Source organism: Martes martes, assembly GCF_963455335.1.
Source record: "Martes martes genome assembly, chromosome: 3".
Taxonomy (NCBI): Eukaryota; Metazoa; Chordata; class Mammalia; order Carnivora; family Mustelidae; genus Martes; species Martes martes.
Window position 1 is genome coordinate 142,755,016 of NC_137890.1, and position 23,417 is coordinate 142,778,432.

General features: G+C 39.8%; 1 protein-coding gene across 4 annotated transcripts in view; it reads right to left on the reverse strand.

Annotated features, from left to right (window-relative positions):
• The window catches only part of GPD2 (glycerol-3-phosphate dehydrogenase 2), a 143,517-nt gene that overhangs the window by 76,977 nt on the left and 43,123 nt on the right, over nucleotides 1-23,417 (reverse strand). For all 4 annotated transcript variants that reach the window (XM_080798928.1, XM_080798927.1, XM_080798926.1 and 1 more), the window contains exon 3: nucleotides 7,207-7,378. In XM_080798928.1, coding sequence (XP_080655054.1) covers nucleotides 7,207-7,378 — 172 coding nt within the window. The remainder of the gene's footprint in view (nucleotides 1-7,206; nucleotides 7,379-23,417) is intronic.

A 23,417-nucleotide genomic window follows, 5' to 3' on the forward strand; every position in this document is an offset into this window, starting at 1 on the left:
CCTGCTTCCTCCTCTCTCTGCCTGCCTCTCTGCCTACTTGTGATCCCTATCTGTCAAATAAATAAAATAAAATCTTTAAAAAAAAAAAAAGTAAAGATAGATTTTATCTATCAAGCCAAAAAAAAAGGTCCAGAGGCTCCTGGCTGGCTCAGACGGAAGAGCATGCGACTCCTAATGTTGGGGTCATGAGTTTGAGCCCCATGTTGGATGGAGGAATAATGTAAATAAATAAATAAACTTAAAAAAAAAGAAGGAATCCAGCTATGCATTGTTTATCACAGACATACTAAAGCAAAGAATATAGAAAAGTTGAAAACAATATAACAAACCCTGTCTGCTAGGTTCTAAATACTTTCCCAGTCTCACATGTGTTTATTATTTTTTTTGCCGTAGATAAATTTTAGTTTTTATGAAATCAGATATAGCAAAATTTTCCAAAAGGAAAATGGCTCTATTGTTGTCCTGCTTAAAAATACCTTACTCCTTTTTTTTTTTTTTAAATATTCACATATACTGGGGCACCTGGGTGGCTCAGTGTGTTAAAGCCTCTGCCTTCGGCTCAGGTCATGATCTCAAAGTCCTGGGATCGAGTCCCACATCGGGCTCTTTGTTCAGCAGGGAGCCTGCCTCCCCCCTCTCTCTGCCTGCCTCTCTGCCTACTTGTGATCTCTCTCTCTCTCTGTCAAATAAATAAATAAAATCTTTAAAAAAAAATCACATATACTTTCTTCTGATAGGTTTATGGTGTTTTAAGGTTATATACTTGGTTCACTTGGAATATGACAAACAGAATATGTACATATATGTATTATGTGTGTATATAGGTGTGTGTATCTATGTACACGTAAGAACTTAACATATATTCAAAGACAAATAAAAACCTGGGGAAGTAGATACTCCAACACACTTATTAAATAACTAATAATGACAGATTATTATGCTGCCTTTACCATATTCTGAATTTTATGTATCTAAGTCTATTTCTAGGCTCTTTTGTTCCACTTATCTCTATATTTGTTTAGCAAACTATTTTAAGTAGCTTTAGAATACACTTTAATATCTGATAGATCTCTATATCTTCTATTATTATTCTTCCTTTATTTAAAGATTTTATTTATTTATTTGACCGAGAGAAAGAGAGAGAGCACAAGCAGGGAGAGCAGCAAAGGGAGAGGGAGAAGCAGACTCCCTGTTGAACAGGAAGCCTGATGCAGGCTGATCCCAGGACCCTGGGATCTCGAACTGAGCCGAAGGCAGACGCTCAACCAGCAGAGCACCCATGTGCCCCTATCATTATTCTTTTTCAGAATTCATCCAGTAAATCTCATAGGTTCATTTTTCCAGATAAACTTTAGCATAATTTTTCAAGGACCACTCCCAAATCCTGTCAAAGAAAAGCAGTATATTAATTAAAATTGCATTAAATTTCCAAAAAATTTTAGTAGGACTTTGCAGTCTGATCTAACTAGTAGAGTTCAGAAAACTGCAAACTTCATCTTTGCAAGTCTGCTGTCCTAACATAGGATTTTCTCTTCTGTCATCATGGTAAAGGGGAGGAAGTAGAAGGGAGTGACGGTGCAGACCTATAATTCCCAGAATGCACCATCTTCCCAGGCTCTCCCTCTTCTGCCCTTTTTCTACAATACACACACCTCCTCCCTCTCACAAACCTTTACGTAGACAGAAAAGTGTCATTGTTCTCTTTCACTTATGCCTGAGAACCTTGAGGCTCTCTACAAGGTTAAGACACTTGTAGAAGCTCATAAAGCTAGTATGTGATGAAGCCAAGACTTGATCCCACTTCATTTTAATTTCACAACCTGTGTCCTTAATCACTGGGCTATACAGTTAGATGCCCAGAAACTGAGAATTGAGGAACTACCAGACACATACCACTCATAAACTAAAAGTATATATACCTTTTTTTGACCAGGAGAACTATAGTGAACATTTCCCTCCTGCAAGAGTCAGTCTTCTCTGGAAATGTGAATTAAAAGCCATAAAGGTTAAACTTATAAATCAGATTTTAAACCAAAAATGTCCTAGGTGATCCCTGATACATACAGGTAAAATCACATAAAAGAACAAAAGGAACTGAAAAAAACTCCTTGAAGAACCCTGAGGGGGTGATTACATCTATCAGATTCTCCTCATTCCAGCTCTCCCTGGGGGGCAGAGTGCCCCCAACAGCGCTTCAAGGCTGGGCTCCGGCCCAGAGACTGGACCCAGTGTTAAACAGAGAAGCGATTTCTATTGATCCTGGAAACCTGCAGAAGAACGTGACGAGAATTGTGCATATTATGTTTATAAAATCATATTCCCAAGTGAAACAAATGAAAATTGATTCCCAAGAAAATGCAGAAGGTAAGAATGCAAATAAATGTTCATTAGGAAGCCTTCATGACTTTTTCTCTGCCTTCTACAGTCTTTGTTTATCCATTACCAAAATTGCATTTGGGCATAGTATTCCATCAAAAAGCTTGTGCAAACATTTCTATACAAGCCCTTTAACATCTAGTGGTTCCCCCAAAACTTTGATGTCCTGAAAAATCTAATTATTACTGGTAACTTTAAAAGATCACAGTAATTTATTTTTGTCAAATGTGACTAAAGATTAATGGATACAATCAGGAATAATTTGGTAAAAACATATCAAACGCAGAGAAAGCAAAATTTGTTGTTAAGTGAAGCATCAAATATAATAAAAGAGCAAATTCCATGAATGAACAGCAACAATGCACAATTCATTAACCAAATGCCCATGATTATTTCACACTTCAGAGGGCTACTGATATGATCAGAAATTGTAGTAAAAGGATAAATACAGATTAACTTCAGCATCTCTATACATTTTAATTACAAATCTTACCCCCTCAAGGGCTACCAGCATAGTAAAAGAAATACAAATTAAGGTTTATCCATCCCTCTTATAAGGGATATTCTGTAGATATAAAGCTCCATATATAACTAAAAAAATTTAACATAACTAAAAAATTTTAAAGACATAACTAAAGACATAACTAAAAAAATTTAAAATCTGGTCAACAGCCAGGCTCTGGAACCTCTTATCTTCCCAAAGTCATCACCACCACCACCACCACCATCTCCATCACTATCCTACCATGACTGAGGTCATCTGCTCATGCACCAGTTCATGTCCTCATCACTACCGATGACCGTCACTGCCCAAAGAAAAAATGCACTTGTTCAGCAAAGACTAACAAACTATAAGGCCCTGGAGGACAAAAACCACATCTTATTAATCTGCTTATTCTTAGAGCTGTATCAGTACTTGACTCACAGTTTTGTTTTAAATAGGAAAAACAAACAAACAATAAAACTTGAAACCTAAAGAATCATTAACAAGAGCATCCTTGGGATGAATTCTTCAGCCATTAAAAAGAATGAATAGCACAGACGTGATTAAATATATTGTTATTTGAAAGTAACAAACTACAAAGTAATGACTATAGCATGATCTTGTCTAGGCTTTGAAAAAGATAAAACTCTATAAAGTGAGACTTTTTCAAAGGAAGAAAAGGCACTGAATAGGGGTCGCCTCAATATCAGTACACTCAGTCCCGCAACCTACCCTAATTCTTTGAAGGAAGCTGGCTCTCCAACACCCCTCAACTTTCCTACCAGTTCTAGGTTTCCATATAAACAATGCCCTCTGCCTTCAGAGAATCTTGTCTCATTTTCTCCTTCTATCTCTGATATCTAGTCAGTTCTCCATTCCACGTTCTACCCTACTGTGTATTTTCTCTGTCTCCACTCTAAGCAATACCGGGGAGACAGACAGACAGAGACACACACACACACACACACACACACACACACACACACACAGATATCCTGCATAGAAAACAAATTTACATTTTCTAACCACAGCAAATGACCCCTATTCCCTATCACATTCTCCACATGGTAGTTTTAAATCTTTTCTACATGAAGTCCCCTACTCCCACCATAAGTAGAACATCTCTCTTTGTGTTTGTGTGAATAAAAACAGTTCTTCTTGGTCACAGAGGCTCCCTTTTCTATATCTTAGAATCTTTACCCTTTGTTTTCGTCTCTGAGAGATGTCCCTTATCTCCCTACCAAACCTAAGATACATTTTTGTTATCATTGTTCCACACACTGCCTCCTATTATTGGCATATAAACGTTCTCCTCCTGTACAGGCTTTTCCCTCTGAGTCTACAGAAATATTCAGATTGTTCCTCTAGGAAGAAAGGAAGGAAGGAGGGAAGGAATGGAGAGGAGGAGGAAGAGAGAGGGGAAGGAAAGAAAGGAAGAAACAAAGAAAGGGAGGGAGGGAAAAAGAAAGAAAGAAGGAAGGAAGGAGAGAAAGAAAGAAAAAGAAAAGAATGAAAGGAAGGAAGGCGGGTAGGAAGGAATGAATGACGGATGGGTGGACGGATGCAGGAAGGAAGAGAATAATCGCACATGTTGCCTCCCTCCTTATATCCTACTACACCATCAAGTTACCTCCTTGCTATTTTGTCTGTTTCTAGATGTCTTAAAAGCTTATGCCCATGCCAGCTTCTTCCTTAGGGCCAATCTATTCCTTGTCACCAAATCCAATGCTCTTCAGTGTCTCAAAGTGGCCTCTTCAGGAAAGTCCAAAGGCCTTCTTCTGGCATACCAGGCCCAGTCCCACCTCCCCAACGTCTCTCATACGCTGCCCCAACCGCACGATGCTCCAAAGGGAAACGTGCTGTCTCCCACACGCGCTGACTCCACGCTCTTCCTCCCGCACGCGCGCTCAGATTGCGACGCTTCCGCCAAGCAATGTTTGCCTATTAAAATTCTACCTATGCTCTACAGCAACTTTCTTTATCCTGACCACCCTTTGCAGATATAACGACCCTCCGCTTTATAGAACCATAATGCCCACAGGCCTTTTGAAAGGCACGTATCCACCGTGATGTCATTCCGTCTATACAGACGAGCAGAACTGTGAGCACCTTAAAGGCGTCCACCGTCGATCCAGTTTGTGTGCTCATTAGCATCCAACAGGCAGATTGTGAATATTCGTGGAACTAAATTTTTTTTTAAATTGCCATATATTTCAGTATGTAACAATGAACATAACAGGAAACACCAAACAATAGATTTTTCTGAATCTTACTAGGGAAATGATCTGCTAGGACAGAAAACTGTCACCTGGTCAATTCTAACTCCTGGGAGGGCTAGCCTCTAACAAGACCTCCCGGTATGTTACCAACATGCGCTCCCTTTCCACACTCCTTCCCAAGCCTCCAGGGGAGAAAGGTGAGTTCTAATACCTCAAGGTAACTACAACCATTCTTTCCAGCTGTTTTAGTATGTCCGAGGATAATATGGCACAAATTACGAACCAGGGATGGAAACAGGGAGTTCTATGAAAATCGGGGCATGCCTGACACAATAAATTCCAAGGCCTATATTTGAATTTACCATTATTTATAAGTGACAAAAAGGACCTAAGCCGTGGAGTCTGGGTTGGTCAAAACTTCAGTGTGGATCCTATGCTATCACAGTAAATCTAGGGCACCTTCCTGCTTGTAGTGCCTGTGCCTAAATCTTGCCAAATGTATTCATGTCTGAAAAGTAAATTCTACCAGGTATGTGAGGCAACCAAGTATAAGTCTAGGGAGGATGTGGCAGTAACTTAATCTGAGAAGAACTGCTCCATGGAATAAATCATTACCACTGAGTATGACACCACAAGAAATCTGGAACATTATACAGTAACTAAAACAACCCAGAGTCAAAGTTCCACGCAGCAGTGCCCAGCCCAACTGGATACATCCAAGGATACCACAAAGATTATTTCTCTAGGACAACTGGTTCTCAAAGTCTTTGCCTTAGGGGTATCTGGGTGGCTCAGCTGGTTAAGCATCCGACTCTTGTTTTCGATTCAGGTCGTGATCTCAGGTCCTGATCTAGGGATCATGATCTCACAGTCATGGGATGGAGCCCCATGTGGGCTCCACAGTCTGTGTTTCTCCCCTTCCCCATCCACCTCCCCCTACCCGGCTCTCACACACCTCAGCACTCTCTCTCTAAAATAAATAAATAAAATCTTAAAAAATAATAATTAAAAAAATAAAAGTATTTTGCCTTCATGTTAATAATGGCAGTTATAGGGGTACCTGGTAGGCTTGGTGGTAAAGCATGCGACTCTTAAATCTCAGGAGCATGAGTTCCAGCTCACATTGGATGTGGAGCCTACTTAATAATAATAATAATGATAATAATAATAATAGCTATAAATACTATTTACAACTTACTGAGCTTCTATTTTGTGTGACAAGCACACAAAAGCTGTCTTCATGATTTCACATTTAATCCTCACAAAAATCATTCAAAGAAGGTATTTTTAACTTATTGGAAAGATGAGGAACCTTACAGAAATTAAGGAATTCGCCCAAGTGAGTGCATGTGTATGTGTCCATAAATATAAACACATCTAATAAAACTGCTGAGACAGGATATGTACCCATATTTCCTTCACTCCAAACTCCACACTAATAATAACCACAGGCAAAAATCAAATTATTTTATTAACTATATCACATGGAAGAGCACCACTGTTCCATACTACAATTTCTTTCTTTACATGTCATGTTTCCGTTTTTAAAGAGCTTCTCAACATGCCTTTCCCAATGCTGACGAATTGAGACAGAACTACAGGTTAGCAACTGTCTTTTCCGTCATGAATTCACAATAAACTCAAGTCTCCTAAACTGAAGTCCATATCTCACTGGAAGAAATGCTTTTAAGAGATACAGGAAAAAAGTTATTTTAATAGATGAACTCATTTTAATAAGTCTTTTCTACCCTTCCCTGACACAAATGTGATTTCAGACCATAGGATACATATTTTTTATTTCATTAAAAGACATTTACTTTAGGATATTAGAAAGAAATAAGCAAAAAGAGCAAGTTCATGAATTCATAGGAAGTTAAATTTTCTTTTTAAAGAAATTTCTTTTTAAAGAAATTTTACGCGTAAAATACCAGCTATGTTTAATTTTAAAATTGTGCAAGTGCCTAGATTAAGAAACTATGAAGGTGCTTCACAAAGGCTGGAAAATCCGGCAACGCGCCAGAAACGTGACTTTACTAGTCTAGAGCGCACACCGCGTGTTTGACTGGGGGCGAGGGTGGGGAACAGGAAACCTCGGTCTGGAAAACATCCACCCACGCGGGGACTCACCTCTGGTGACGGCATCCAGTGCGCAGCCGCACCCTGTTGCTCCTCCTCCAATGACAAGGATGTCGAATTCAGACATGTTTTGCAAGGTCAGTAGCTGAGCTTCTCTGGAAGGAGGCTCCCTGTTAACAGGTTCTGTGACGCACTCGGCTGCTTCGACATAGGCCAAGCTCACCTGGTGTTAAGAGTCCAAAGTCGGCTTTTAGTTTTTCATGGCAGTGCCCATGCAATACACCGGACAGTATGCCGGAAGAAGAGATGTGTAATGGAGACAAGCAAAACCAAAGCTAGACCGTAGTCCACAGTCCACATAGAGCCACCGGACTAACTGCCCTGTAGAAAAGAAAAGCCCTTACAATCAGGGGTGGGGGGGGGTGGTAAGGTAAGGTGAGGGGAGCGGTATTTCTCTTTTGTTGTGTTTTAATAAGCCATAACCATTTAGGCAGGGAACACCTGATTTCAGATTCAGTATCTCAACTGTTTGTTTTGGTTTCATAAACAGCCAAGTTCAACTATTTCCCACACTGTACAGCAATTCCCAAATACCTAGTCAAAGACAATTTATAGGAGAACAGAAGGAAATGTTTTACCCCATAGCAGTAATTCATTCAGATAACATTTAAAAGTGTTGAAAGGAGGAGGAAAAAAGCACTTTATGCCTTTCTGCAATTTCTTAAAAGTGTATGTTCTTCGTTCTTTAATACTTCCGGCAAAAATAGATTCTAGAGCTTGGAGGTCTATGAGCTTAGGTCGGTATAATCAAAAAAGAATCCGTTTAATGAAAGTTACTGTTGTATTTAAATGATCAACTATGGCCAATGCAAATAATTTTTTTAAAGGATTTTAGTCAGAGGCTTCCCCATTAAATGTTTTAATATAAAATTCTAGATTTTATATATTTAGTATACACTATTTCAATATTTGAAGGCTTTAACAATAAAATAAAGCCAGCGAAGCCCCCCTAAAGGATAATGGCCTTCCCTGTTTCTAGTTTTTCTTTCATTAGAATGTAAGTTATTGTCCTTAATAAAAAATGGTCTTAAAAAAAAAAAAAGTAGTTGCCAGAAAGCAGAATCAAAAGCCCAGAAAAACAGATGAGTAAAATGCTAATACTGGATTTAATCACTATAGTGAACAGTGCTGGCTAGAGCTGCTCTAACAGTTTGTTATCCACAGGTATGTAAGTTCTGTTTTCCTTCCTCTAAATCCCAGCATCAGTGTGATGCCGGCAGTGTTTTTCCCATTCTGCTGTAGGAGCCACAGAGGAAGCTCTTTAACCACAAGGCCAAAGACTGTTCAGGAAAAGGTGATCTTAACTCCAAACAAGATATTGTTCTGGTAAGTGATTTTTTAATCCATTTAAATAAAATAAACCAAGTTGTTCCTTAAAATTGAATTTAATTATTGTCAGGCCTATTGGGTTTCTATAAAAATAAATCTAGAAGCTAGAAAGGACACTAAAAAAAAAACCCCGGATCAGAGGTTCCTGGCTTTGGTCTCAGCGCTCTTCTTTACCAGTATGTGACTTTTGACACATTATCTCCCTGGGCGTTGGTTTCTTCCTTTGTAGAATGGGAAAAACCCCTGTGATGTCTCTAGCTCTACATCTCTGAGTTGTGCTCAGTCTGATGGACGAATGAGATGAGTGTAAATGGTAAACTGTAAAGCACCACCACAGAGTTGTTGCTATTACTTATTAAATAATTTAATCATTTAATGGCAGGTAAAAGGGAACTTTTAAGTCACACTTTACCAAGTCTCATAAAAACAAAAGATTATAATCAGGTGCCGTAATTTTTCAGGCTTATGACCCCAACACATGCCACAAAAATCTTATTCTCCTTTACACAACTCCTCCCATTATCTACTAATAACCATTTCCCATTTCCCCATGTTCACATTTACATGCATACTTACATACATTTATGGTAACTAAATACATCTGACTACTAGGTTTGGGGGGAACATGACATTTTTTTTTTGTCACAGGCTTTGCCTTCTATCATCAAAGAAAGAGGAGGAGGAGGAAAGAAGAAGAAGGAGATATATATATATTCATATATATAAAAGTATGTAGAAAGAACAAAAATGCCAGGGTAAAGCAAAGAAGTACCAGGCTATGACCGTTCTGGTCAAGGAGGGAGGGTCTTTCATTTGAGGATTCAACTGGGCCATGACAGATGGGTAGTACTTGGACATAAGACTGACAAGTGACTAAACTGCCAGAGCATTTTCACACATCCAAAAAAAAAAAAAATTCTGACATTTTCTGCTTGGTAAGTTTTATGGAAATACTCAAGAAATAAATTTAAGGACTATATCATGATTATATAAGTCATTAGAACTTGGTAACACTAAAAGGCCCCTGTTCTACTCTGCTAACAGGTTGTAACTGTGAATATTAAACTCAACTGAATTTCTTCCTCAGCAAGTATGCTGAGTCTGATGGGCACCCCTCATGCCTTATGGGCTTCTCATTCCATGGACTGCACTCTTTCTCTGTCTTTGTCCCTTCTCTCATCCTTCCGCCCCCACACGACACTCTATCCCATCTCACCTTAAGAATAAAAAGTGGCTTTTACATATGTTTTTGCCATCCTAAAAATTCTGGAAAGTCCTGTATACCCTTGCTTTTTCTATTGCCTCACCTCCTACTCACTCAACCAACTCTGCAATTCATTTTAATCTACATTTTCACATACACACCACCACCCTCACCACCACCACCACCAAAACTGACTCATGTCCACTTTGCTGCGAAATCCAGTCAGCACATTTTATCCCTCATGTTAGCTGTCACCTCAGCACACAACTTTCTGTTCACTCACCTTGGCATCTGAGAGACAACGGAGCTGAGCTCTCTCTCTCTCCAGCCTCTCTTAAGCAGTCTCTCCTAGTTTCCTCCAGAGGTCCCTCTCTACTCCTCAACTTAAGCACTTAGGTCCTCTTGGACCTCTCTAGAGACTTTCTTCCACCTCCGCATGGTCATATAACTTTATACCACACTGACTTCCAATTTTGTTCCCCCATTCCAGAATCCAGACATCAAACTACCCATTTGGCACTTCCATTTGGATGTCCCACATATATCTCAAAATTGAAAATTTTTCCCTGTCAGTGTTTATCAGGGAAGGAACCATTTTGGATCTAGCAGCTTGGGCCACTCTCTTAAGTTCCATATTGGATCAACCACTGAGTACTATCCGTTCAACGTCCTAAAAAAGTCTCAGGCCCAGTCACTTCATTTTCGCTGTCCTTTTTCAAGTTACAGTCTGTTCCCTTTTCCCTCTACTAATATGATATCTTCCCACAGGTCTTTACATATTCACCATGCCTACCTCCAAGTCAGTCTCCATACTGCAGTTGGGTGTCATCATTTTAAAACCCAAATCATGCCATTTCCATGTGTAAAAGCCTTCAAGAGCTTCCAATTTAAGTTAGGTTATAGGTAAGCATCTTTATTCTAGTTTCTAAGATTCTTCACAGTCTTTTAGAGTAGGTTGAACTTAACCAGAAAAAAAAAAAAATTGGACAACACCAAGTGCGGGTGAAGATACAACACAATTGGAACTCTCTTGTATTGCTGGTAGAAATGCAAAATGATACAGGATTTTGGAAAACTTGAGTTTCTTATAAAAGTAAACCACACTTATCACCCAACCCAGCAATCCTCTCCTAGGTAATTACTCAAGAGAAATCAAAAGCTGTGCTCACACACAAAAAATGTTTACAGTGGCTTTATTTATCACTGGTAAATGACTAAACAAACTGTGGTGAATACTTATGCAATGGAACAATAATTGGCAATGAAAAGAACAAACCACTGATAGACCTGACAACATTAATGGATCTCAAATGCACTCTGCTAAGTTAGGGGTCTGCGAATTATGGTTTACCACCCAAATCTGGCTGCCGTCTGTTTTAATAAGCCAAATTTTATTGGAACATAGCCACACCTGATCATTCGTGGATAGCACATGACTGTAATAGCAAAGTAGAGAAGTTGCAACAGAGATGGTATGACCGGGGTGCCTGGGTGGCTCAGTGGGTTAAAGCCTCTGCCTCCAGCTCAGGTCATGATCCCAGGGTCCTGGAATCAAGCCCCACATCAGACTCTCTGCTTAGCGGGGAGCCTGCTTCCCGTCCCCTCCCTCTGCCTGCTTCTCTGCCTACTTGTGATCTCTGTCTGTCAAATAAATAAATAAAATCTTAAAAAAAAAAAAAAAAAAAGAGAGAAAGAGAGAGGTGGTACGGCCTACAAACCTAAAACATTGACTACCTGGGCCTTTATGGAAGACAGACTCAGAAGTCTATTTATGACATGATTCCATTTACATGACATTCTGTAAAAGCAAATGTACAGGGTCAGGAAACAGATCGGACTGTCAGGGTCTGAGGACAGGGGGAGGGCAACACTGACTACAAAGAATAGGAGAGAAATTTTGAGGATAGAAATGTCCTGTATCCTCACTGTGGTGCTGGTTATATGACTGTATGTGGCTTGCCAAAACTGATAGAACTGTATATTATAAAGGATGAATTATACTGCATAATGTAGATTATACCCCAAATTCTATCTCAATAAACTTGACTTTTAAAAAAGTAAGCAGCCATGTAAAGAGCCAATAGGCGCACAAAAAGATGCTCAACATGGCTAACCGTCTGGGAAATGTGAGTGAAAACCACAATGAGATATCATGTGATACTTCTCAGAATGGCTAGTATCGGGGTGCCTGGGTGACTCAGTTGGTTAAGCGTCTGCTTTCAGCTCAGGACATGATCCCAGGGTCCCGGGACAGAGTCTCACATCAGGCTCCTTGTTCAGCGGGGAATCTGATTCTTCCTCGGCCTGTTCTGCCTGCCACTCCCCCTGCTTGTGCTTTCTCTCTCTCTCTGACAAATAAATTTTAAAAACCTTAAAAAAAAAAATGACTAGTATCAAAGAATATAAGGGGCACCTCTGTAACTCAGTTGGTTAAGCATCTAACTATTGATTTCAGATCAGGTCTTGATCTCAGGGCTGTGAGTTCAAGCCTCACACTGGGCTACATCGCTGGCATGGAGCCTTCTTTAAAAAATAAATAAATACATGGGACGCCTGGGTGGCTCAGTTGGTTAAGCTGCTGCCTTTGGCTCAGGTCATGATCCCGGCGCCCTGGGATCGAGTCCCGCATCGGGCTCCTTGCTCCACAGGGAGCCTGCTTCTCCCTCTGCCTCTCTGTCTGCCTGTGCTCACTCTCTCTCTCTCTGACAAATAAATAAATAAAATCTTTAAAAAAAAAAAAAATAAAATAAATAAATAAATAAATAAATAAATAAATAAATACAGCTGTTGGGGTGCTGGAGTGGCTCCAGCAGTTAAGTGTCTGACTCTTGATTTTGGCTCTGGTCATGATCTCAGGGTTGTGAGACCAAGCCCTGCGTCGGGCTCCACACTGAGCATGGGCCTGCTTAAGATTCTCTCTCTCCCTCTCCCTTTGAGCCACCCCCTCTAAAATAAATAAATAATACATAAATGCATAAATAAATAACAAATAATTTTTTTTAAAGTACATGAACAACTTTTGGCAAAGATGTGGAGAAAAGGGAACCATCATACACTGCTGGTGGGAGTGTAAATTGGAAAAACAGTAAGGGGGTTCCTCAAACAATTAAAAAGTAGAAATACCATATGATCCAGAATTTACACTTCTGGGTAATCATCTGAAGAAAATGAAAACATTAGTTGAATGGATAACAAAGATGTAGGATGTGTTAAGTGTTTGTGTGTGTGTGTGTGAGAGATACTCCATTATATATATATACATATATTTTATATATATGAAATATGTATATATTACTTAGCTGTATATTGTATCTGTATCTAGTCAGACATAGCAAAGGATGAAATCTTGCCATTTGTGACAAAATAGACGGACCTTGAGGATACCACACTAAGTGAAATAAATCAAAGACAAATACTGTGAAAACTGACTGGCAAAAACAAAACAAATGAACAAACAAAACAGAAAAAAAACTCCAAGATACAAAAATGACCTGATGGTTGCCAGAGGGGAAGGGTGTAGGAGAGATGGGCAAAAAGAGACGAAGGGGTTAAGAGGTATGATCTTCCAGTTATAAAATAAAGGAGATACAGGGATGCAATGTCCAGCACAGGGAAAACAGTCAATAATATTCTAACAACTTTGTATGGTGATGGATGGTAATTAGACTTACTGTGGTGACCATTTTGTAGTGTATATAAATACTGAATCACTATGTCGTACACCTGAAACTAATACAATACTATACATCAATTATTCTTCCATTTGAAAAAAAAAAGCCAATATGTATCTAGTATTTATATGTCAGGCACTATTATAAACCTTTTACTTTTTTCTACTCATTTAATCCTCAAAATAACACCATGAGTTGGTACTATTGTGATCTCCATTTTCCAGAAGAAGTAACTGAGACAAACGAAAGCCAAGTAATTGGCCGGTGATTAATGCAGTTCAGATACAGAAGAGCTGGGAACCGCACCTCCACAGCCTGCCCACAGACTACGTACGTGTTATACAACTACACCACACAGACAATATATAATGGGAGAAAAAAATAGACTGACTTATCAGTTAAAATAGGATGAGCTATCAACAGTTACCACACTCTGAAAGTTTCTGGGTTTTTTACCATGGTTTTGTTGTGGATGCTTTCCTGAAGAGTTGTTCCAAAAATTTTTTTTTAAAGATACAGCACTATTGAGGGTAATTTATTTAATTTCTGACACCACATTTAAAACAACATTTTATTTCTGTTTATATTTTCCCCCATAAAAGCTGGGAAGTGTTGCAACTGAGAAGCTAAGTACCAAGTTTATTTTAGAGGCAGTAAACACAGCCTAAGGCCGTACTTATAATTATGACAAGAGAGAGACTCATATGGCTTCATATGGCTTTGAGTCTCAAAAACACATCTGCACTCTACCTTCCCTAGAATATGTTGGCTGATGGCAAATAAAGAAGAGAAAAGCAGCCAGAATAAAACAGTGGTGGTAAGTAGCAACATGCTTTAAGAACAGAGGTGTTTGTGCTCCAAATCTTCTCAGACCAGCTCTCCTCCAGGCAGTTTGATTAAGCAGGAATCTGGGAGATAAGCCCCATTAAAAGACTGACCCAGAGATTCTGGGAGAAACCTTGGAACAGCAACATACCCTAAATCATGTGAGAGACCAAAACTCACATGTCTATTCCTGACAAGACACCTGACCCACAACCACTTACTCATCCAATCAATATGTATTAGAGGTCCTTGGCAGGTCTGTAGATTGGAGGACAGAACAAAAAAAAACAGTCAATCATAATATGGCTTAACAGGCAGATTTAAGATAGAGAAGAGGCTATAAAGGCCACAGGACATACACTTCATCCAGACCTGAGAAGATTTCCTGGACTATAGGAAGAAGGACTACAAGGCATTAGATGGGTAACAATGACAGGAAAGGAAGTGGGAACAGCATGTGCTAAAACCAGAAGTCATCCTAATGTATTTGTGCAGCACACTACTTTCTTAAAAACATGTGTTGCATATCCAATACTTAAAAGTTGCTATATTTCATATAACAGTGATTTCTGAAATGAATCTGCTGCAACAGCACAGATCCCTTGGGCAGGAATCATGTGGTCTCGTTAGTGCAGGGCTCGTACTACTGCTTTCACGCTTTTATGTCACCCACTCTAGCCCCTATAGGCAGAGATGTTTGCCGACCCCAGGCTAGAAACAGGAAAAGCCCAATACTATGATTCCACCACTGAAGCCAGAAGAAATGAGAGTCCAAGAACTCCAACCACAGCTCCCAAACAAAAAAATTCTTATCCTGGTAGAATTAAGAGAATATTTAATATTACTTTGATGTTTTTATTTATGATATTTACTTATGATGGTCTATGGAGAAATAGGAATTTTTTTAAACTTGTAAGCAAATGTTCGTCTATGTTTTAAAAAGACAAGATTCCTCCAGAATTCTGATAGCAAACGTGTGGTTTTTGTCGAGAGACTGGTACCTGTGAACACCTACAGAGAACTGAAAGCCAAGTTCATAATCTTTGAGGCTTTATATCCCAGGGAACAGAACAGGATTCAGAATGAGATCAGTTTTACTATGTGCACCATTAGACTTGCAAATTCAAAAAAAAAAAAAAAATCCTAGACATTTGCAACTTCAGGTGAGACCGAAAACAAGATCTAATAATTAGTGTCTATTTCTGAAAGAAGTGCATATTTAAAGACCACAGGCAATTAACAACCAGGTTGTCCTGTAATCAGGTACAGTAATAATTGGAGTATAAAGTAGGGTTTCATGCAAATCACTTCATACTGCAACTATCACTCTCACTCTCTCCCATAGCATGTGATTCAATCACATATTGCTAATGGGACTGTTAGATTTTAGGGAAATTGCTTTGCGTTTTGTTGTCACTGAAAAAGACCAACAATATTTGTATTTTCCTAGAAAGACGATGCAACCTGCATCTCCTTACGGTGAATCTTAAAATGTTTTAATGGCCTTCACCTCCTGAACCACTCTGTGATTCTAAACAATGATGTTTTTTCTTGTACTTACATGACAGCAAGCAACATTTCTCACTGTGAACATCCTCAGGGAGGGACTCACAATTACTCTGTAGGAACAGTTGCTAATGGGTAGACTGTCATGTCCACTGGAGACCAGAGAAGAGAAAACAAGTCCTTCCATCTGCGGGGACTGAGATCAGAGCTCCAGCTCACCTTGAATGTGCCGTCCGGGCTTTATGTGGCCGTGATTCATTTGAGAAATCACAGAGAAGCTCTCTTAATAGCAATCATGAGATATCCAAACTGTTCAATTGTGAACCTTTTTTTATAGCTGAAGAAGAGGGAAAATCCTTTCGCTCTGCCTGAATCTACTTCAGATAAGCTCACATCATAACTGACTACGTGATCTGAGGTTTGGGGTACACGTTGTATTGGTTTTCAAATAAATACTTCAGAAACGATCATTGTTGGAGGTGTCTCAACTTGATACTGCTCTTCAATACCAACAGCCTGCTGAGAACTAGAGGATCTGGAAAGGAAGGCTGAGCTCAGGGAGGCCAGAGAGGGAAGAGGCGGCACTGGGGCTGGCTGGGCTGCTACTGTTCCCCACACTCTAATGAGCTAGCTCCTATACGTCTCGTCATTACCACAGAACACAGGCACCCTTTGACCACTGAGGAAAGTGAGTTCAGTTATTCCTTATGCATTTGATTTCAGGTTTGACTCCATATCCCCTGACCTTAGCTGTGCTAGGCTCTCTTTGCCTATAAATGTAGGTTACCTGGGCCCCTCGATCTGTCAGCTTCTCTGGCACCAGCAGAGAGCTGTTGGTGATTGTCAGTGAACTCAGAAGTTCTTGGGACTGTGGACAGCCTGTGGACAGCCACCTGGGCCATCAAGTTCCATGAAATAGCACTTTTCCTTAAAAACTTCCCTAAAACATACGCTTGGAAGTGGACACAGGAGGTTCATCCTTCTCCCATCCCTTGAAGGTAAATAAAATGCTGACCCAATGAGCCCCACGATCATTTCCAAGCTTGACAATCCAGGTGGCCCTCGGCTATGTTTTAATTTGATGTTCAAAATCATTCTGGGTCAAATTTATGATGCGTACTTTCCATTTCTCTGCGAATTATTTCTTCAAATATATACTTTTTAAAAAACATTTCTATTTGTACTCACAAGCATATAATTAGATCTAAGAAGACCTTTGTTGAGAAACCACAAATTAGAAAATAAAGGAAGTGAGTAAAATTAACGTTGCCTAATTTAACATAAAGCATCTATTTTCTTCTTAATTCGCCCAAACTCTACCTACAGGAAGCCTTCCGAACATAAACATAATTTGACTATGAAGTTGGAAGACGGGGAGAAGGGAAGGGAGCTGAAGGACTCTCCCCAAAGCATTTATAGAAAGTTTGCTCAGTCCCACAATATCTCTAAAAAGTTTCTTAAAGAGCCCTCAAGATGAATAAATAGTTGAAAATGAAATGCAAAGTCAAATCAGAATGAATGTCAATGTTGCTCAGTTAGCAACAGCCTAGAAGCTCACCAGCTGTCAACGCTAATCATAGCTCAGTCGTTGACTCACTGTGTGACCTCTAGAAGTACAGTTAACCTCGCTGATTTTGTATGCCAGCCATAAAATAGCATCACAAACTCCTCGAAGGCCTGATGCGAGTTATAACTCAAAGATATTGCCATGGCCCCACTTTGGGAGCTAAGTGTTAAATAAAAACCAAAATTATAAGGAAGATGATAGGATGCTCTTCAAAGAACATTTCCAGCTCTGTCTGCATAATTTTAGTGCTTTGATGAAGCATGGCTCTGAAGAAACGGTTAACCATATAGAGTAGTTAAGAATAGTTCAAACTGGCCTTATGGAAAATATAGTGTATTCCGAATCCTCATCAAGCTTTAGATATCAGACACAGCCCCAACATATTTAGTTGTGCTTCTAGGAGAAGAAGAGTTCTTCCAGGAATCTATGCACGGGGTTCTACATAAGAGAAGCAAGTGAATGCCACAGTCTTTGGCAAAAACTCCAACAATAAAACTCTCATGAAAAGAAATGCAACTCATTTGTCAACTGGATTAGAAACTAAAGTCAGGAGGCAGATGTGATGGCTGGATGCTTAAAACTTTTACTCTTCCTCCAGGGCATTTCCCACCCTCCCTGAGAGTTGGCTGGAAATGATCCAGTGGGTCAAAGAGCCCTATAATATGGCAGAACCACTGGAATAAAGAGACGTAGATCCCTGAGTCATTGCAAGAAGCAGGTCCCCGCCCCCATCCTCACCGAACCATATTGTGAGCAAGACATACAGCTTCACGGTGATAATCCAGTGAGCTTTGGGGGTTGTTTATTACACCAATTAGCATGCTCTAATTAATACACAACTATGAGATATGTTCAGCATTACAACCTAAGATTCACAACTCCTCTACCCTGCATACAGTCCATACACAGTTCAGAATCTTCCTCTGGTGGATGAGGACCCATCAGTTACAGAAAATTAAATCCACACATATAAAGAAGCTCCAAAGGACAGATCAACAAACACAAGCCCCACTAAACCACTTTATATCTGATGTAATGTTGAAGTTAATAGCTCTTCAAGCAGGCAGGTGGGACCAAGGAGCCTGTTCCTTAAGCACTGGTCCCTTCTGTCCTCCTCAATATGCGTTCTTTGTATGGTATTAGCATCATGGTACCCCACCTAAACATCATCGACGAAAACAAAGACTGTTTAAGAACCGTTGCTATTCCAGAACTTTGTAATTTTTTTTTTTTTTAAGAAAAAGGCTGTTTATGAACCTATGAAAAAATGCTTCTGGAGATGGAAGATGATTTACTTAGAACAAACAAGTCTGGTAGCTGGAATTGACTCAGAGTTCAAAGCAGTCTGGGAAACATAAAGCAGACGTGTCATGTAACAATTTGAGCTACATCAGTGCTCGGGAAGACTTACACTGATTTCAACCCCACAGACACTCTTTAGTTTAGGGACCAGAAGAATATTTATAGCTGAGGTTAAATTCTTAAAGATATTAAGCATGTTCAAAAATTAAGTAGTTACACCCAATCAAAGATACTACTGAAAAGTCATGTGGGAGTGGAATTTTTAGAATGTAAAACTTCTTAATTGACATCATGTCCTAAGTGCTATGCAAGTTCTACTCATGTGTTTGTGTATTTTAAAGGCCTTCCCCCCCCCCCCCACAGCAGTTTTAAGTTTACAACAAAATTGAGAAGAAGATCCATGGGTTTTCCATATCCCCCTGCCCCCACATATACATGTCCTTTATCAACATCATTCACCAGAATGGCACATTTTTTACCAAGAATGAACCTACACTGACACATTATAATGTCAATAACTTACTTAAGAGTTCACTCCTGCTGTTGTACATTTTATGGGGTTAGACAAATGCATAATAACACAGACCCATTATTATAATATCATACAGAGGAGTTTCATTGTCCTAAAAATCCTCCATGTTCTGCCCATTCATCCCCCACACACCCCAGGTAACTGATCGTTTTTACTGTCTCCAGCGGTTTTGGAGAACCCACAGTGGAGTTCTTGCACTACCATTTTTTTTCTTTCTGTGCCTCTTCATGCACGACAGCTTGTTTCTTTCTAGCACTGAATAATAGTCCATTGTCTGGATGTACAACAGTTTATTTATCCATTCACCTACTGAAGGACATCTTGGTTGCTTCCAAGTTTTAGCAATTATGCATAAAGCTATTATAAACATCCCTGTGCAGATCTTTGTGCGAACATGGTTTTCAGGTCTTTTGGGTAAGCACCAGTGAGAGTGATTGCTGGATCAAATGGTAAGAATATGTTTAGTTTTATAAGAAACTCTCCCACTGTGTTCCAAAGTAGCTGTACCATTTTGTGTTCTCACCAGGAATAAAGGAGGGTAGCTGTTGCTCCACATCCTTCACCAGCATTTGCTTATGATTTTTATTTCTCTTCAATAGATACTCACCTGAACTTCACGTTTCTCTATCCTCTACCAGTTTCTCTGTCCGGCAGTTAATATAAGCCACACTGTGCCAACCAAAAGCTCCACCATGTAAAGAAATCTGGTGCTACTGCATTCTTATTATGTCTAACAGGGCTAGGTCTATTTCAAATGTTCATGCCCTATATCAGGGGAAGGGAAAGTCCTAGATACTAAAGACCTGCTTTGTGTCAGGTACTGTGATCACTGGCTTGTATGTATTGACTTGGTGCCTGGCAGCGGGAAAAAGCCTGGGAGTCAGTGATATTAACCTTACCGTATGAAGGAAGTGGAGTTCTGAAAACATGCATGACTTGAGCACATTAACAGGCTCATCGAATCTCCTCTGCACTGTGTTACAGACACATTCAGGAAGCTAAATAGCTGCCCATTCAGGGATCCATTGCAATAAGTCCCGAAGTAGATCTTACTTTCACTAGAGATGACCATTCTGTTTTTCACTCCTTCTCCAATCTTATCTTTTGTATTTTGAGTCATTAGTATTATCAGTCAAAAAGCTCTGCTTTATTAGAATCTCTTACAAATAATGCATTGAGAAGAGACTGAAATAACGAGTTAAAATAATGTTTTCAAAATTCCTATGGATTTTAATTATTCATGCATCACTTTGCCTCTCATTAGCATATGTATTTTTCTTCCTGAGTTTCGATGATACTAGCAACAAAGGTAATACAGTTTTACCTGTAATTCAACTCACCTAACACATCACCACTATCTTTTCTCACGTTCCCTTAATTCACACACAGAGTGAACTCTAATATTTTGTAGGCCACTCAAAGTGTATAAATTGCTGTCTCTTACAAAGTCAGAGGCTATTTTACAAAGCATGAACATCCTGTCAGTAATCACTACTACTACCTCACTGACTCTGGAAAGTAATAAGCCTAACTGCTTTCCATTTCAAGCTAAAATGATACAAGAGAATTCCAGAGGGGAAAAAAAAAAAAAAAAGCAGGCCTTTTTAAATATTGTTTGTTTTCTAGAATGTTTCATTATAGCGTCCAACAAATAGCATTCTACTATATAAAATTAATTTACCAAGAATACTATATTCACATAACTTTTTAGAAACACATCAGCCATATAAATCGAGTCTGCCAAAACTCATAAAGACCCAAGTAGAGAAAGAGAAGAAACAACAGGAACTTCAAGTAAGTTATTACTTGCAACAGGAAAAGAGTTTAAGTTAATAACTGGTTTTGTTCTCCTGCTCCTTGGCTCATCGTCCAATCCGGAAGTAAGGCGAAGAGAGAACATAAGGTGTCTGTATACCTGTTGTCTGGCCATTGTCCTACAACCTCAGATGAAGGACATAGCAGTGTTGCTGACCTCCAAGTCTTAACAAGGTGATCCTGAATGCCAGGATCACCTGTGACAAGAGCAACTTTCCTGCTCCTTAGACTCACACTTTACATCCTTATCACCTGGGGATCCAATACTAGCTCAGACTTTTTGAAAGCTCACTATGTTCCAGAACCTCTTCCAGGCTTTATTGCTCTTCAGCATTCCTCAGAGGGAAGCACCACTGTTTTCTCTGTTTTACAGACAGATGAAAATGACGTCCAGAGAACTTAAGAAAATTGTCCATAGTCTCTTAGCTCTTCAGTAGAGCCAAGCGTTGGAGGCATGCAATCTTTGCCAAGATGGTGCTCTCATCCTTTACATTCTATCACTCAGGAATGGAAGGATATTTGATCAGTGAGAATCTCTGAATTCCCTGATTTTAATACAATCACTCCTCAAACTGAAAAGAGACCTTGATTGCCATACCCTGAAGCTCATTCCCTACCTTGGTCTGGTGCAGAAAAAAAAGAAGAAAACTTTCACATCCGGGCTTTGAGAAAGCTCTCAGTGGTTTTCAGTCCTCACCTCCAGTTGGCTCACAAAGCCCACTACACCTTCAGAGTGGGTAATGGAAGGAACAAACCCAGTATGTGTTACGTGGGAGGGCACACCCTCAGACCTAAATAGATCTTTGTTACATCAACCACACCACTGGGGTTAAAAAGAAGCCCACACTATCACACCAGTGTTTCCAGTTAGACCTAGAAGGTATGAAATAAACGTTGAGTTAAAAAAAAAAAAGTTTCAAAAAATGCCTTTGGTCTATAATGAAAGACAAAAGCCTGGGGCAACCCTCAGTCCAATCTCTGCACGCCCACCCTGATTTTGTCCCCATTCTCCCCAGCCATCCACATTCTTCCCACCCACCTGAGGACCTCTCATGCAGCCCTGGCTTTAACACTCCCCACTTCCGCTCCTCACGAAGGTTCACTGGCTCTGAAAGTACCCAAGACCCTCTCTCCTAACTTAAACTCCCCTCTCCATCCACTCTGTTCTCTCATCAACTCAAAATTAGAAAAGGAGACTCTCTCATGAAGTGACACGTCTCTTCCACTAGATATGAGGGAATCACTAAAAGAGCATCCTGTCCCGAGAGGAAGACCAGACACCCTCCAAGTCCCTTCCAAGTAAAATTATTATTAAACTGACTTCTACTAAATAGTGAATGACTAATAACTTGCTCTCAAAAATCTGCACACCACTACAGAGATGTTTGCTCGCCACATTCCTGGTGGGATTTAAGACAGTGGTATATACCCGCTGTGATGACAGGAGCCGTTACTCAGCCTCCTGGCCCTTGGCATATAGCTGATCCAGGGAGAGGAACATCAAGAAGACTCTGGGGACACTTATATCACCTACTTGTGGGTGAGGCAATAAAAGGAGGAAAATGAAATGAATAGGAAGCCTCTCCAAGACCACTCAAAAAAACCCTACATGCGCAACTGAGGAGAGCCTGGAAAGTGGATACTCTCTGTGGCCACAAACCTCCTTTCCTGCAGGTGGACACAGTCAAAAAAAAAAAAAAAAAAAGTCAGCCAATATTCATCTCTTCATCAGCTTCCTCGCTGTAATAGGAAAATTCAGGTTGCTCCAGCTTCAAAAGAAAATAATAATAATAATAATAATAATAACAAATCCTTAGTCCATCCCATCTATCTCTGATTTATTTATCTTAAAATAAAAAAATCTCTATGCTCCCCTTGGGTCAACAATGGACACTACTGATCACTGAAAAACAAATACAAATTTTAATAATGTGCTTGTATGAGGGAAAGCCACACTATGACGTGAGACCAAACAATCATTGCTATTACCTCTAACACCTGACCTGTCTCCAGAAATGCTAGGGTCTCCGCAGTTGTCTCTATCTCCTCACCTACAATAGCTTTTATTCAAGCAGCTGGGTAAAAGGTAAGTGAACAGTATCTTACTTGATTTCATCGTGTTTTCTATTTAATCAAAAAAATGGATACAGGGGCGCCTGGGTGGCTCAGTGGGTTAAAGCCTATGCCTTCGGCTCAGGTCATGATCCCAGGGTCCTGGAATCGAGCCCCGCATTGGGCTCTCTGCTCAGCAGGGAGCCTGCTTCCCCCTCTCTCTCTGCCTGCCTCTCTGCCTACTTGTGATCTCTCTCTCTGTGTCAAATAAATAAATAAAATCTTTAAAAAAAATGGATACAGAATAGCATTCCTTCATTATCCCCCTTGCAAATATAAGCTAATTTAACTGTAGAATTGATTTAAAGGTTTTCAAGTGAGCTGACTTGGCACCTAAAT